Raw genomic sequence first — 15,320 nt, forward strand, 5'->3', positions numbered from 1 at the left:
AAAATGGTGTGAAATGTTTTTTTTAATATTACATTATAAAAAAATGTTTTTACAACATTTTTAAATAAAATATCAAAAAAAATGTTACAAACCATTTTTTTAATATAATATACATGCCATTCAAATTATTTTAAATTTGTCGTAATTATAAGTAAAATCCCAAATTTAATTATAACATCCCAAATTATTTTAGCACTTTACATAGTAAATTATATATAAATTGAATGAATTATGGCATCTCAAATTATAATTATGCCATCCCAAAATAATTTGGACAGCATGTATATAATATAATATTATAGAAAAATATTTTTATAATGTTTTTAATAAAATATCAAAAAAATGGTATAAAACATTTTTTCTAATATAATGTTATAGAAAAAACGTTTTCACAATGTTTTTAATAAAATATCAAAAAAAAATGATGCAAACCACTTTTTTCTAATATAAATTTATAGAACAGTAAAATATCAAAATATATTGTGAAATGTTTTTTTAATATAATCTTATAAAAAAACATTTTTGCACCATTTTTTAATAAAATATCAAAAAAACTATTGTGAACTATTTTTCTAATATAATCTTATAGAAAAATGTTTTTGCAACATTTTTTAATAAAATATTAAAAAAGTTGTTACAAAATATTTTTTCTTATATAATCTTATAAAAAAACATTCACAGCATTTTTCAATAAAATATCAAAAAATATTGCAAAATGTTTTTTTTTTTTAATTGTAGCAGGACCCAGAAATATATATATATGGGTCAGGTGATAAAAAAAATTTTTTACTATGAGCTGTACGCATTTTTTCAGAGCCAGAATTATGATAATGTCAGTCAAATACTATAATAGGAAATAAAATTCTGACCAGCATTATCAGAAATTATAGAAATTATCTAAAAAAGGAAAGATTTTTATGATTTTTTTAGTTCAAAATACGCAAACTCAAACCTGACCCTTTTATATATATTTTTGGGTTCTATCGCAGCGCATTTACAATTTTATTAAAGTAGATAAATAAAATAAAAAATATAAATACAAAGTATTATTCTAAAAACTACTCTAATATAATTAAACTACAAACCACTCGTCATATGTAAAGTACCCCACATGTGCACTGTCAAGTGATCATTAGACTCTGTAAGTAGATTACATTTGTAATGTATCATCTTAGCTTTAAGGCCCTATCTTCTATATCAGGTAATCATAGGACTCACAAAATGTTTTTTTTAATATATTATTATAAATAATAAAATATTGGGTTTAAATTAACAGATCATTCAGGTTATATTAATATTACAACCTGAACTGATGCAATTGCTAAACCTGAACTGATAAATTCAGGTCAACCTATCAGATTACCTGAATTTGGTTAACCTGTTTAGAACTCTAATTGTAAAACATGATTTTGATTTAGCTTCACTTTTGCAAATTACACAACTTATCATTTGGGATGAAGTTCTAATGGTTCATTAACATGTGTTTGAAGTTGTAAATAAAATGTTAAGAGATATTATAAAAACTGTAGATTTATCTTTAGAAAATAAACCATTTGAAAGTAAAGTAGTGATATTTGAAGGTAATTTTTGCTAAATACTTCCAGTAGTAATAAAGAAAAATTGTAAAGAGATTGTAGGATTTTGCTTATAATGATCAGCATTGTGAAAACATGTAAAATTAATGACATTAAAAACTAATATGTGTCTTTTTTGTACTATAAATGAACCAGATATTATTGAACAAAAAGAATTTGCCAATTGGTTATTAAAAGTTGAAGATGATCAAATTCCTACTATTGATAGATCAGCAAGTAAGATTATTTAACTTCCAAATAATATTGTTTTATAATTACAAGACATCAATAATTTTATTCAATTAATTTATCTAAATCTACTATTTATTAATTCAAATTATAAATATTTGGTTAAATGAACCATACTTGCACCAATAAATGTGGATGTATATTCTGTTAACCAACCATTATGAATCAATTTCCTGGTAAAGCAGTTGCAATAGAAGAACAACTGAATTAAATTTAGAGTATCAGTATCCTATTGAATATTTAAATTCCATAACAATTGGTGAACTTCTACCTCATAAATTAGTATTAAAAAAAGGATTTCCAACTGAATACTATTATTATGAAATATTAATTCATCAGATGGCCTGTATAATGGGACAAGGTTGGTTTGTTGTTCTTTTCAGAAAAATGTTATTGAGGCAGAAATTATTACTGGAAGACATGCTGGAAAACATGCTTTTCTTCCACATGTTATTCTGTCTCCTACAAATGCTACTTTACCTTTCACTTTTAAGCATTGTCAATTTCCAATACAACCAACTTTTGTAATAAATCACAGGGTCAGACATTAAATTGGGTTGGATTGTATCTTCCAACTCCTATGTTTGCCCATGGACAATTCTATGTTGCCTGTTCAAGGGTAACAACAAAAAAATTTTTAAAGATCATTACCACTAAAGATGATAATAAATTGTACTTATAATATTCCAGAAGTTTTTCAATAGCTAGAAATTATAGAAATAAATGTAAATTTATTTATGTAGTTAGTTTATTATTTTTTATATATAGATTTATTTTACATTACAATTATTATTTTATATAAAATAAAGCATAGAATGTTAATGTAGTCAACAGGTACTACTAGTTAATATAAAAAAGTGAATTCCAATAACTAGGCTGTGTTGCAACGTCAACAACAACTCGTTCCTGCTTGATTTTCCCGACATCACAATTGAGTTCTGCATGAGTTTAGCCTTTACTTTATCACTCTGCTCTAATTTTGCGAGTCTGGCCTCATTCTCCTCCATAGCCTGCCTTAGCTTAGCATTTTCAGCTTTAACCTCGGCATTCTCGGCCAGGAGCTCGATGACGCGTTGTTTCAATGAATCAAGTTCGGATTGCATATTCGATAACACCCTTCATATAGAACGCGATTTATTTAAAATGCATTTTATCCAAGTGGGACTTTAGGTTTCACTTTTTTATCACAATACGTCTCCATATCCCACGAAAAATATATTTGATACAATGTATAAATTCTTTATTGATGTAGTAAATAAATTACAAGCGAAACGATGTTTCTACTTTCTACATTAATTCTAAATTATCTATACTAACATATTATTCATAATCCGGTTTCTTTTGGATAAAATAACTTGGTCGTCGGTTACGATATATATTTATGAGAAATGCAGTGTCGGAAATAAATTAAAATTAATTTTAGTGGAGCCCTCGACAAAAAAAAGCCACATTTTTGCGCAGTTATCATGACTGATACACCATTTACTTTATATAGTAATCTGCAGTATTACGTAATCGTGAAATACCAAATAATATATAATCCTCGCGTGTATACAATAATTTTCACCTTTTTTTCTAAAACTGACTAAAATGGATATTGAAACCGCAAGGTCCGAATTAACACTTTAAACTCTAGAAATTATGGGCTACACGAATTATTATTGGAAATAAGCGAAGAGAATGAAAGTGTACTGGGGGAAATGGTAGAACATTTATGAAAAAGCACCAGATGATCTTGCAAATTCTATAGTTGTCCTAAAGAGTCATGCGGAACGATTAATTAAAATAATGAAAGAACAAATTCTATCAATAAAAGTGTTTTTATTTTAATGGGTGAATTATTAAAAATATTAGAAAACAAAAACGCCTTAAGTGACTATCGCGATTGGATCACGTATTTTAATCTTGCATTAGAAACGAAGTTAGAACCAAAGATATGGTCAACAGTAAAGTTTGCCGTATATAGGAAAGTTACGGATGAAAAGGAGAATTGCGCTGAAAGGGAAAAAGAACCTATTTCACAACTGGAAAACGTTTTAAAGGGTGTCAACATGTCAATTTATGAATACGAACTGTTAATATGGATGAAAGATAAAAGCAACCGCGAATTCCATAAAGATAAACGGCAAACTCGAAAACAGGCGGAACTTCAACTTAAAGAATCTTTTCCTAAAGACATGATGGTTTTAAAGGAACCTTTACAAAAGGGTTTGACGCTCTCAATGTCTGGGATGAATAAGGAGAAAAACTTTTTAAACATTACTTATCACTCAATATAATAATTTCACACTGTAGAAGCACAATATTTGCATTCGTGATGTATATCTGATTCACACATCAACATAGATTAGATACATCATAAACAAGCTATATCTTTTTTTACTTATTTATTTCTGTACATGTAAGCTTATTCTTTCTGCATTTTTATCCAACAAATAAAACAAAATTTATATTTGCAAATTATAACTCTTTATTATAAAAATGAATAAAAAAATGATGGTGTTCAAGGGTCCTAAATTACATGTCTCAGTAGACTTTAAATTATATATTTAATTACTACAACTACAATGCAGGTGTGACTACGAGTACATGATATCACGTACTTCCACATAGTCATGGATGTCACGTAGTCATAGACTCATGTAATCACAATAACTGCAAAGCGACTACATACAGTAAATCATAATAACGTAGATCCTTTTTATTTTTACCTTTTATGAAAATCTATACCTCGATCAAAGGAATCTCAAAATTAGAATGGCCTTGCCAGGGTGAATATGATGGATATATACGTGCTCGACCATTAACTCATTTTGGAGAATGGAACAATTTTTCGTCATCACATGTAGTCAAACTTTGGAACACGTCTCTTCGCCAACCTCAACCATCAATATCTCAATATACTACTCCGGAAACCCATTGGACTATGTCAATTGCAGTAGAATCAGGCAAGCTGATTGGCATATATATATCTAAATTGATAAAATTGATGATTATTTTTCAAATATTCTAGATCTAATAGAAAAGGACGCTGGTAATGTAAGATAGGATGATTGCTCAAAGTATGCATGATGAGCTATTAAAATACGTTGAAGCTGGTGAACTTGAAGAAGAGGACATCCCAAAAGCCAATACCATACAAAATTGGATAAATACATATGCCCGCGTTTTTAAAGAAAGAGCTACTGAGCACGATTGACTAATGTGTGTGAAAAAGTATTGAGTTTATCAGAATAGAAGTTGTTACAACTTAAAATAAAGTAAATATGCACAAAAGTTTGGTGAAATATAAAAAAAAAAATTTTTACGCTTTGGTGGCTTTGAAAAATAAAAGTATGACGTTTACTTTATTGTTTGTTGCTATTTTAGTAAAATATGTAAATATGTTTTGCCAAAATCAGTGTATTACGACAAATTAGTAAATGATCTGCGTCAAATTTAGACGTAATTTTCTCGTTTTAACTGTCTTTTCATCGGAAAGATCACTATTTTCCACTTTATTTTTCTCAAGATAAGCTATAAGTTTTTGTAATGTAAATATAATCGCAGTCTGTTATAAAAAAATTGACAATAAGTTACTAGATTCTTAAAACACACATTCTTAAAAATACCTTAAAGTTAACAACGAATAGATTGATGGATAAATTGTCTCGGTTGATACTACAGATGCAGTTGGAACTCAATCACATTGGGATGGGCCGTATCACAACTGAGTTATAACTAGTTATAACTCTTTACTTTAGGCAAATTGGAGCTGGTAAATGCGCCGTAGCTGCTGGTGTATGTGCCGTAATTGGTATATGTTGCCGCAACTGGTATATGTGCCGTAAATAGTCACTATAACTTGTGTGTAATATTTAATTTTCTTAAACATATTTATTTACATACTTTATTTTATACTTTATAATATATCATATCATTCTAATTATTCATTCTTTTTCTCCTTCATTATTATTAAAATTATTGTTCCATGAAATTTATAATCAAAGAAGTTATTTAAAATCAGTATGGAAACTTTAAATTTTTATAACAAATTCGGAGAGATTTAAAAAATTATACTGTTAAGCCATATATACTATTAAACTATTTTATGCTATCTACTTAGACTATTTATACTCTACGGCGTCATTGGCCACAGTAAAAGTTACGGCATTAATAATAATAACATTAACGGCACATTTGGTTCACACGGTTTTGCCAATTCATTGGGAACTGCATCACTAGTTGATACCATATGTAATGGTATAGTTGCTCGAGTTAACAGAGGATACCGTGTTCCATATTCATGCTGTAAATCCTTAAATCATCTCCTAAAAAATATTTCTCATAAGAATATATATAATAACGAATTAATTTACATTACACATACCTGCGACAATGATAGAAAATATTGACAATAGATTACTTAATATAAGACATGCTCTCGCGTAATCCATTGAATTTTTACTAAGACGTGCCAACTTTAAACGGTCTTGTTCTTGTTTTCGTTTATGAGAATTTGGGCGACCCGTTTCCATGTTCAGAATATTTACTCTTTCGTTATTCACGTATGCAATAAGTTTGAAGTCCGGTCTGCGCTACCTTTTGCACAGCATCAGGCCCAACTAGTATCAACAATAATTTTTCCAAAGTACTGTATACTGCGGTTCATCTAATCATTTAAATATGTAATATGACATAATTTTAAATCAATAAATGTCTATCCAAACATTTTTCTCATCCAACCATTTTTTTCTCATCCAACCATTTTTCTCATCCAAACATTGTTTTCTCACCCAAACATTTTTTTTCTCGTCAAAAGATTACCAATGGAATGTCAACAAGGTCAACAACAAATCGTAACTTTACAACAGCAACAGTGGTTCGTAACTTTAAAATGGTAGTTCAAAACAATAACTGGTAAAAAAGTGTTTCTGTACCGTTTTTTTTCTAGTCAACATATCAATAAATCTGTATATTATATCTTTAGATTTCGTTAGTTTTTTTATGAAAGTCGGTGGAATCATTGGATTTCTTGTATCGATGATATCATTAGTAATTTACTCAATCCGAATAAATTACGTATGTACAGTAACTACCTTAAATGATGCCACCTGTTCATATAATAACATCTTGATTTTTTAGGAAATCAATATCATGAACGCAAATTTAAGAAAAGACATTAATTCAGGGTTCGAAAGGATCGATAATAGATTCGATCTTATCGATAGAGAGAAATGCTGTAATAAATAAAGAAATGTCCAATATTAATAGTAAAATTGATATACTTAATTATGAAATTGATAACAAGATGAGACTAAGTCTCCCTTCAAATTTTTCAATCAATGCAACTTATAATAGAAGATGGTGGTAGGTAAGAATTTGTGAGTCATATTGAATAATTTTGTTGTTTGATTAATCTAAATTATGTCAGTTTTATTAATTTACACCCATCACTCTCCAACATTTCTCAACATAATTATAGATAATTTAGACAATACTCCATCACATATAAACAATTCTTATTCAAATCATTGACTTATAATGCATACTACTTTTTTTTTTTCTTTTAATTAATTATTAGATTTGCTTTTTATGTAACTGTATAAACAAATATTTTATATTCTTTTGACCTTGACTTCTAGCTATATTTGATAATATTAGAAAAAAAACTTTTTTATACTACTACTCAAATATTATAATTATTGCTTCCAAATATTAATACTTAATAGTAATATTAACTTAATTATTGAGTAATTTCTTAGAGTTTTAAATTCACAAGGATTCTATAAATTGCTATAAAACCTTTAAGGATCTCCAATTTTATGAATTTCTTAAAAATCTTTTAATAAATTTTAAGGATCTGATTTTGCAAATTATTGAATTCTTTAAAGTTCTCTAAAGAAAAAACTTTAAAGAATCCTATTTTTATAAATTGAACTTTATATTCATAGGGGTACAGTAAATACTACCTCCACTTTTAATATCAAATTTTTTTGAAGTAGACTCATTGGAAACTTTTGATATATCATATACATATGAACAATTATTCATACTGATTACTTTTTGAGATTTGGTTAGTTTATTAGTATAAAGGTTTATTATATTCTGAAATTATCCCAATTTTATCTAACCCTATTCCTTTAAATAATGTATAGATATTTTGAGTTTGAGTTTTTTAAGTCATTTTATGCAAATATTCTCTCTTAAAACCATATTATTTTATTGTAAATCTGTGTTTTTGCTATCTAATTACTAATATTATTTTTCAAAACTAATAGTTATAACCCTTTTTCATATTTTTTACTATAATAATACTAAACTAAATAAGGTATAGAACCTAGCATTTTCCACAATTTCCCAGCATTTTCCAGAATTTATTTGCTAGTCATAAAATTTGGTAAAAATATATATTAAATCTTGTTTCACTTTTTGATTATAATAATTTTTTTGGATGGAATGTTTTGCTTATATATTTTTAGAAGATAATTTCAACTTATAGAATATTACTGACTCTGCAAATAATTTCTTTAAAATCAATACTTTGACTATCTATTCTGAAAAAATTACAGTTCAGTATTAGTCATAAAGAAATTTGTTATACAACTAGTATTAATTACTGGAAATAATTCCTGGATAATTAATTCATCTTAAAGTTTTTTTTTCTGCTTTTTCTGCCTAATATCATCATTAACCTTTTTCTTATACATCTTATTTAGAAAAGCATCCATTTTTCTATTCTTTAATAATTCCTTTACTTATATTCTAATAATTTTTATAAAATGCTTAATTTATTAAAAGTTAAAAGAAATGCAACACCTTTTTTTTTGATAGAATGCTATTTTATAAGAAAACTATTTAATTAATATATGTTAGAATTTACATTTTTATAAATTATATAATAAATAATTTACATATTAAATTTAATTCAATATTATATATAATTAATGATTAATAATCAAAATGTTATGTTACTTTTGATATATAAATTTTTATTGAGTATAATATTAAAACTGCAATATTTTTACTATTTTACTAAAATTAATTTTAAATTAACAAATTATTCAGATTATATTGATATTATAATTTGAATTAATATCAAATTGCAATTGTTAAATCTAAATTAATAAATTCAAATATTATTTTTAATATTTTTGATAGTTTATAATTTAAATGAAAAATATTAAATCTTATTTAAATAAAGAATAAAATATAATAATAAAATAAATTATAAATTATGTAATAAATTATATAATTAAGAAAAGTATAATTATAAAAGAAGTAAAAAACAGTAAAAACAAGTATTTTAAATTTGATTAGTTTATCCTATTTTATATAAACTGAATTTAAGCCTTTTTCTTTATTTTATAAATTAATTCTTTTTTAATGTAATATTTTTTAGAGATCTTGCCTATTATTAATAAATATCATTGTAGAAAATTTAAACTTTTATATAAAACCTTACCTTAGAATTTGCTTAAATTCTATTGGTTAATTAGTTAAAAGAAAAAAAATTACAATAATAATATAAAATTTTCTTTTATAGTAGGATTTTGATTTTCAATAAATTTTATATATAAACTTTACTTTAAGTTTAAAGATGATCTATCTTAGAAGTAGATAGGATCCTATTTTTTTTTAAATTAAAATCTAATTATAAAATTAAATTTTATTTAAATTTTAGATTTTTTTTTTTTTTTTTTGCAAAGTAGTGTAATTCATGAGTTTATTAGTTATATGAAAGTACAGGAATGTCTGCTAAATGTATAACTAATCTATTAAAACTCTGAACCAGTTCCCCATCCTATAGATTGCTCCTGTGCCCTACCATCACCAATAAAATTTTAGATTTTTTATTATAATTGTAATTATTTAATATAAACTATTCTAAGTATATAATTATAAAAAAAATTAATTAACTACTGTATATCATAGGCTATATATAATATATCTCAAAAAAAAGTCACAATAATCCAGCAAATATTTTAAGTATGATATATAATAATATTTTAATTATTTTATAAATTTAAACATTCTCTATTAATAGTAAAAATTCATATAATAGGAGGGATACAGAGTTAAACTTCTGAAATTTGCAAGATACTTAAGGTACTGTGATTTGCAATATATGGTATATAAAATTATATAAAATTTAGCAATTTTAATTAAATAATCTATTCAAAATTTAATAATTTTTAATTAAATAATCTATAATTAATTATTTTAATTAATTGTTTTTTTTTTTGGCTGCATATTTAGATATTTTATTAGATAAGAAAAACATATAATTTATTATACATTTATATAAAAATTAAACAATTAATCTAATTAATTAAGTACCAAACCACCTGTTTATTTATAACAGAATAACTATGTGTATACTGTCAGTTGGAATTCTAGGTTAGAGAAGTAACATTTTAATTATTTTTAATTAAAAATATTAATTAAAATAATATAATTTATATAAAAATAATTACTAATTGTTTATAAATTTTTTTTACTAATTATTCTATTGTAAATTCTTTAATAATTGCAAGAATTGTTATATCTAATAGTTTAAAATGAATTATTTTATATGTATTTTACTTGTATAGGAAAATTTGATTAATTAATAAGGTATATATAGCTATGTAGAGTCTATTTTAAAGGATGTTCTGTTTAAGAATAATTTTTTTTTAAAAAAAAAATTAATATAAAATTTAAACTTTTAGGTATACATTTTAAAAAGTTAAACTATTCAAAAATAAGCAATGTTTTAATAAAAATATGTTACTTATTTTCAGAGGAATATGGTATTTAAATTATTTAATTAATTTAGATATCTAAAATCTTTTTATTGATAAATTCTTAATAAAAATCTTTTTTATTAAATTAAAAGAAGTATTGGAATACTAATTTTAAAAATCTGTTAATATTTTATTCATATTATTAAATAATAGTTAATATATTATTAATATTATTCCTTTTGTATTAACAGGTAAATTTAGAATATAACAATAACTTAACTTTGGAAAGATATAATTCATAATTACAAAAAAGTAATATAGTAATATATATATATATTTAATAATAAACAAATTTAAGAAAATCTTTATAGTTTTTTTAACATCCCTACACTTTATAATAGTAAAATGAAACTATTAGACCAAGAATTTTCCAAGAGTAAATAATAGCAAGACCATAATATTCGGATATCAACAATATGATTTGATAAAAATTTTATATATTTGTGAATTTTATATTTTGAATAAAGTTTTGAAAACTTTTTTTTATTATTCTAATTATCTAATTATAGCAGACAATATTAAAATTTTTTTTTAAAAAAAAAAGATTTTTACAATCTTCTTACTTTTGTAAATTATATATTACAATATTAAAGCTTTTACCAATTAGTAAAATATTTAGAAACATAAAAAATTAGGTTTAGATGACTGTTGGAAATCTGAATGAAAATAAATAAATAAGAATAAAAATATTAATTATGTCAACCATTTTAACGAGGTTTAAATATAAGAATAATAATAAGTCCAAAAATTAGTAACAGTAAAAGTAGGATTATTTTTCGATTTCTAGTTTTCTTTTGGTATTGTGCACCCTAAAAAACAATAAAAGAAAAATGAAAGGTTAGGGTTAGATTTATCCATAGTTTTTTTTATTAAAAGAATCTTCTTACCTTATCTAACTCTCTGACAGCGGATTTAACATTAACACTCATTTGTTCAACATTATAATCAATTCGATCTAATAATGTTCCTTGATCAATAACAAGCGATTGAAGCTCTCTAAAAATTTCCGCTATCGTATGTATAGATTTTGCGATTTCAATTATTTCTCGTTCTCGCTGCGAAATCACTGCTTCCGAAGATTCCACACGTGCAAGTTGACTTGACGTAAATCCCTATATTATATAAATTAAATTAATCACTTATTCGACTTAACGTTCCCATTAAATTAAGGGTTCCCATACCAATTCCAAATCATCCTCATTCGAATCATTACTTTCTATTAAAAAAAATTTCGAACCCTTAGACTCTCTTCCTTTAAGTTCTATAGATTAATAGCTTTAATTAGTTTCTTCTCTATTTAAAAAATCAATTCCCAAAACAATATTATGAAAATTACTCTTCAAATAAGATGCTTGCTGTTTTCGAAAACTTGATGATAATTCTTGTAATTTTGAAGCTAATGAAGTTTGAATGTTTTTGCTCATTGCTCGCTCTTGATTTGGTGCTATTGATGATAAACTCTCATTTGCAATTCGTTTAATTTTCGATTGGCATTGTTGAAATAACTAAAAAAAAAAATTAATAATGTCGATTATAATTATAATCAAAAAAAAGAATATTAATTACATGTGTTATTTCGTCTGTTAATCGTTCAATTTCTTTTTCTTCTTTGGTTCGATCATCAAATCCCGGAAGAATATGTTTCTTATGAAGGGATTCTAGCGTTGGAACTATAAAATTAAATTAAAATATTAATTAAAAATTAGAGAAAAACTTTATTAAATATAGATTTGACATTAAAAGGCTAACTTAAAGACTTACGAAGATTTTTTATTTGGTCAATATCATCGTCCACCTCGTCAACTATATCTATCCTATAATGAGTGATGATACAATAGTTTAGGAAATATAATTTGTTCAATGATCTAAAGTTTTATGGCCATAGATCTAATAGATCAAAGAAAATTGTAGTCACCATTTTGGCGGTAAAACAGTAAGTTCTATGACATGATCTGAACTTTCTATTAAACCAGCTTGTTCTGATGTATTATATGCATCATAACCACTCGATGTAGCTAAAGGTCGAGAATGGTTTCTTGCGAAAGTATTACGATATTTTAAAAACAGGAGTGTTCGGCTTCTGGTCGCCATAGAAAAATTTGTATGTTGTCGGATTGCTACATTAGTGAAAAACGTAATTTCACCAAAATTACGGTTGTACAAATTAATTATTTTTAATGCCCAAAGTACAGTATATAAATTATATTTTCAAAGATCATTGAATTAGAGCAGAGTTTCTCTCGTTTCTTGTACATTAATTAAATTGGCCACTTAAATAATTATACTAAAAAAAGTAATTTGGTTGACAACTTTTTATTTAATATATTTTACAACTTTTTCATTATTGTTCATTCTAATTGTCTAAAGGAATAAAGTCAAATTTAGAAAAATTGGAATTTAGCATTTATGGTAATAAGAAACTTAGATCAGTACCTACTTTTTAGCACACATTTTATTTAAGGGTTTTTAGCAAGGTAGCCAAAACCAAAAAGATAAAACTTGTTAAAATAATAGTTGGATTTGGAAAAAGTAATTCAGAATTTTAAATTAGTTATTAATTGTAAAGATTACGTTTATATATTTCATTTTTGCTATATAAGTTATATAAGTAGAAAATTTAATAACCCAGTTTTTAAGTTTTAAAAGTTTTAAATAAATGAACAATTCCAAATCATAATTGAGCGGCATCAAATTATAGAGATTTTAGAGACGAAGTTCTTGTTTCAAAAATGGTTATACGATATATGAAAAATGGCGGGAGACGTATTTGTCACATGTTGCGAGAGTTTATCACGTTTTGAAAAGAGTCTTGGAGGTGATGTTAAAACGACAACGGCCGGGAGACTTTCTTCTTGGATTAATACAAGTATAAATTTGCTAAACTGTTTTTCGATCCATTAAAAAACGGATAAGTGGACAAATTTTATTAACATATTTTACGGGTTACATAGAAAGACGTGTTCTGATTTACTTATCCATCTATATTGATACTATATTTTATTGTATGTTTACATTTTACAATTAATTGAATTATTTCATAATATTTGAATTTAATGTAATATGATGTATTTATTACTTCCTCTTTTCTATTTTCATACGCCTCAGAAACTGTCAGCACATTAAGCACATTAGCGTGTTGATATAGTAATTTCTTAATTATGTGTGCATATTTTTTTTTTTTCGTGCTTATATATTATTTCAAAAGATTTCTTGTAGTATTTTTCCCAAACATACTTAATTTTTAAAAATCTTTACCATCTTTTCTTTTAATCATGTCAAAGATTGACATTTTCAGGCCTAATCTTTACAATTTCAAGCTAGATTTTGAACAATTTATTCATGATAAGATCATACCTCAGAAAAAAGTTGAACAATCACATGGTTTGTATTACTAAATACAAAAAATATATCTTATCCCTTCAACTTTTTTAAAAAAATATCATTATTATTAGATGCAATAAAAAAACGACGAAGCGCTAATGATATCGTGTGTAAACATTGGTTAATTGGATCATGTTTTCGTATTAATTGTCCTTATTTGCACTCTTACGAATTCGATCATATGCCATTATGTCCTACTTTGAAGAAATTTGGATCATGTAACAGAGAAGTTTGTGTATTTTCTCATAGTCAGAGTATTAACAGTAATAAATCTCGAAAAGAATGTCGATCTTATAAACGTGGATTTTGTAAATACGGTAATTAATAATAATAATATTTTTCATTAATTTATTAATTTGCGTTAAATTACTTTTGTATTGTAAAGGATCAACTTGCAAATATAAGCATACACGTCGTGTTTTATGTGATCTTTACTTGACAGGATTTTGTACGCGGGGACCAACATGTTCAAACGCACAGTATGTATTTTGGATTATTAAGAAATTCCTTCTTAATCTTCTATTATGACTGTGAGAGATTTTAAATTTTTTAAAATCTTTTCTTTTTTTTTTAGTCCAAGGCACTTTACCAATTCTCTAAAATACAGAAACACACGTAAAAGCATGGTAATAAGCTTACCAAATTAATTATAAAGATTATAAAAAGGCCAAACTATTTCTTTTTCACATAATCAAAAGCATAAAAATTTTGGATTTTCAATATTACTAAATATTTAATTAAATTTTAGATAATTAATTAAACAAAGTAAGCAAATACAAATATTAATAGAAGCGCTTAATAGTATACTTTTTAAGATAGCACAAAGCATAATTTGATTTCTTTGAAGTTATTAAATGATGAAAAATAAAAAAGAAAATTTTATATCTCTAGATTGGTTTATCGGTACTTTTAGTAGGAATTTGAAGGAATTTGTTGAATGAATAAAAAATATTAATTAATGATCAGAATAAAATTTGTCAAATAATACACGTAATATTAAATATTTACCTTGATAAAACCAATATCCTTGGAGTATTCACGAAAGCATTGACGGCAAACATTTAGATTGTATTTACGGATCAAGCCAGCGCGATGAGCGCACACCCGACTTTTATCGTATCAAGTAAAAAATGAGTATCAATTGTAAAACAAAAAAAAAACTCCTAAAAAACTTTACCATTCGCGAGAGCCCTTTCCATAACGACGAGGACGAGAGAACCAAACTTGATCGTGAGCCATCTTTTACGATTGTATGCCGTACTTTTATATATACGTTTATTAATTTGATATCGAATCGCTTTCGATGTGTCAGAGGAGGATCTCACTTCATCAAAATCACTGGTAAGAAAAA

The 15,320-nt window shown here is 25.2% G+C and overlaps 7 protein-coding genes across 7 annotated transcripts; 4 read left to right on the top strand and 3 right to left on the bottom strand.

Moving 5' to 3' along the window:
- Nucleotides 1-3,652: 3,652 nt before the first annotated feature.
- OCT59_004280 (uncharacterized protein) lies at nt 3,653-4,102 on the top strand (the record flags this gene model as incomplete). The annotated part of the gene is made up of 1 exon (XM_025315883.2): nt 3,653-4,102. One exon carries the CDS (start codon nt 3,653-3,655, stop codon nt 4,100-4,102), a length of 450 nt encoding a protein of 149 aa, XP_025181947.1.
- Nucleotides 4,103-4,539: 437 nt separating this feature from the next.
- OCT59_004281 (uncharacterized protein) lies at nt 4,540-5,022 on the top strand (the record flags this gene model as incomplete). Its single annotated transcript, XM_066148177.1, has 2 exons — nt 4,540-4,751; nt 4,872-5,022. 2 exons carry the CDS (start codon nt 4,540-4,542, stop codon nt 5,020-5,022), a joined length of 363 nt encoding a protein of 120 aa, XP_065996800.1.
- Nucleotides 5,023-5,298: 276 nt separating this feature from the next.
- Nucleotides 5,299-6,419, bottom strand: OCT59_004282 (uncharacterized protein). The gene is made up of 2 exons (XM_066148178.1): nt 6,193-6,419; nt 5,299-6,133 (listed from the first exon to the last, which is right to left on the bottom strand). The coding sequence occupies exons 1-2, from the start codon at nt 6,338-6,340 to the stop codon at nt 6,081-6,083; spliced, it is 201 nt and encodes a 66-aa protein (XP_065996801.1). The 5' UTR covers nt 6,341-6,419; the 3' UTR covers nt 5,299-6,080.
- Nucleotides 6,420-6,579: 160 nt separating this feature from the next.
- Nucleotides 6,580-7,684, top strand: OCT59_004283 (uncharacterized protein). The gene is made up of 4 exons (XM_066148179.1): nt 6,580-6,722; nt 6,793-6,884; nt 6,948-7,176; nt 7,288-7,684. The coding sequence occupies exons 2-3, from the start codon at nt 6,810-6,812 to the stop codon at nt 7,053-7,055; spliced, it is 183 nt and encodes a 60-aa protein (XP_065996802.1). The 5' UTR covers nt 6,580-6,722; nt 6,793-6,809; the 3' UTR covers nt 7,056-7,176; nt 7,288-7,684.
- A 3,363-nt stretch (nt 7,685-11,047) lies between these two features.
- On the bottom strand, nt 11,048-12,679 carry OCT59_004284 (uncharacterized protein; the record flags this gene model as incomplete). Its single annotated transcript, XM_025315884.2, has 7 exons — nt 11,048-11,397; nt 11,476-11,700; nt 11,770-11,849; nt 11,925-12,093; nt 12,155-12,258; nt 12,350-12,402; nt 12,504-12,679. 7 exons carry the CDS (start codon nt 12,677-12,679, stop codon nt 11,296-11,298), a joined length of 909 nt encoding a protein of 302 aa, XP_025181949.1. The 3' UTR covers nt 11,048-11,295.
- Nucleotides 12,680-13,339: 660 nt separating this feature from the next.
- OCT59_004285 (uncharacterized protein) lies at nt 13,340-14,616 on the top strand (the record flags this gene model as incomplete). The annotated part of the gene is made up of 6 exons (XM_025315885.2): nt 13,340-13,454; nt 13,540-13,590; nt 13,910-13,969; nt 14,041-14,286; nt 14,355-14,448; nt 14,544-14,616. The coding sequence occupies 6 exons, from the start codon at nt 13,340-13,342 to the stop codon at nt 14,614-14,616; spliced, it is 639 nt and encodes a 212-aa protein (XP_025181950.2).
- Nucleotides 14,617-14,653: 37 nt separating this feature from the next.
- Nucleotides 14,654-15,305, bottom strand: OCT59_004286 (40S ribosomal protein uS14). Its single transcript, XM_025315886.2, has 3 exons — nt 15,147-15,305; nt 14,978-15,077; nt 14,654-14,875 (listed from the first exon to the last, which is right to left on the bottom strand). Exons 1-3 carry the CDS (start codon nt 15,206-15,208, stop codon nt 14,867-14,869), a joined length of 171 nt encoding a protein of 56 aa, XP_025181951.1. The 5' UTR covers nt 15,209-15,305; the 3' UTR covers nt 14,654-14,866.
- Nucleotides 15,306-15,320: the final 15 nt, after the last annotated feature.

The sequence above is a fragment of the Rhizophagus irregularis genome, chromosome 12, assembly GCF_026210795.1.
Source record: "Rhizophagus irregularis chromosome 12, complete sequence".
Classification (NCBI taxonomy): Eukaryota; Fungi; Glomeromycota; class Glomeromycetes; order Glomerales; family Glomeraceae; genus Rhizophagus; species Rhizophagus irregularis.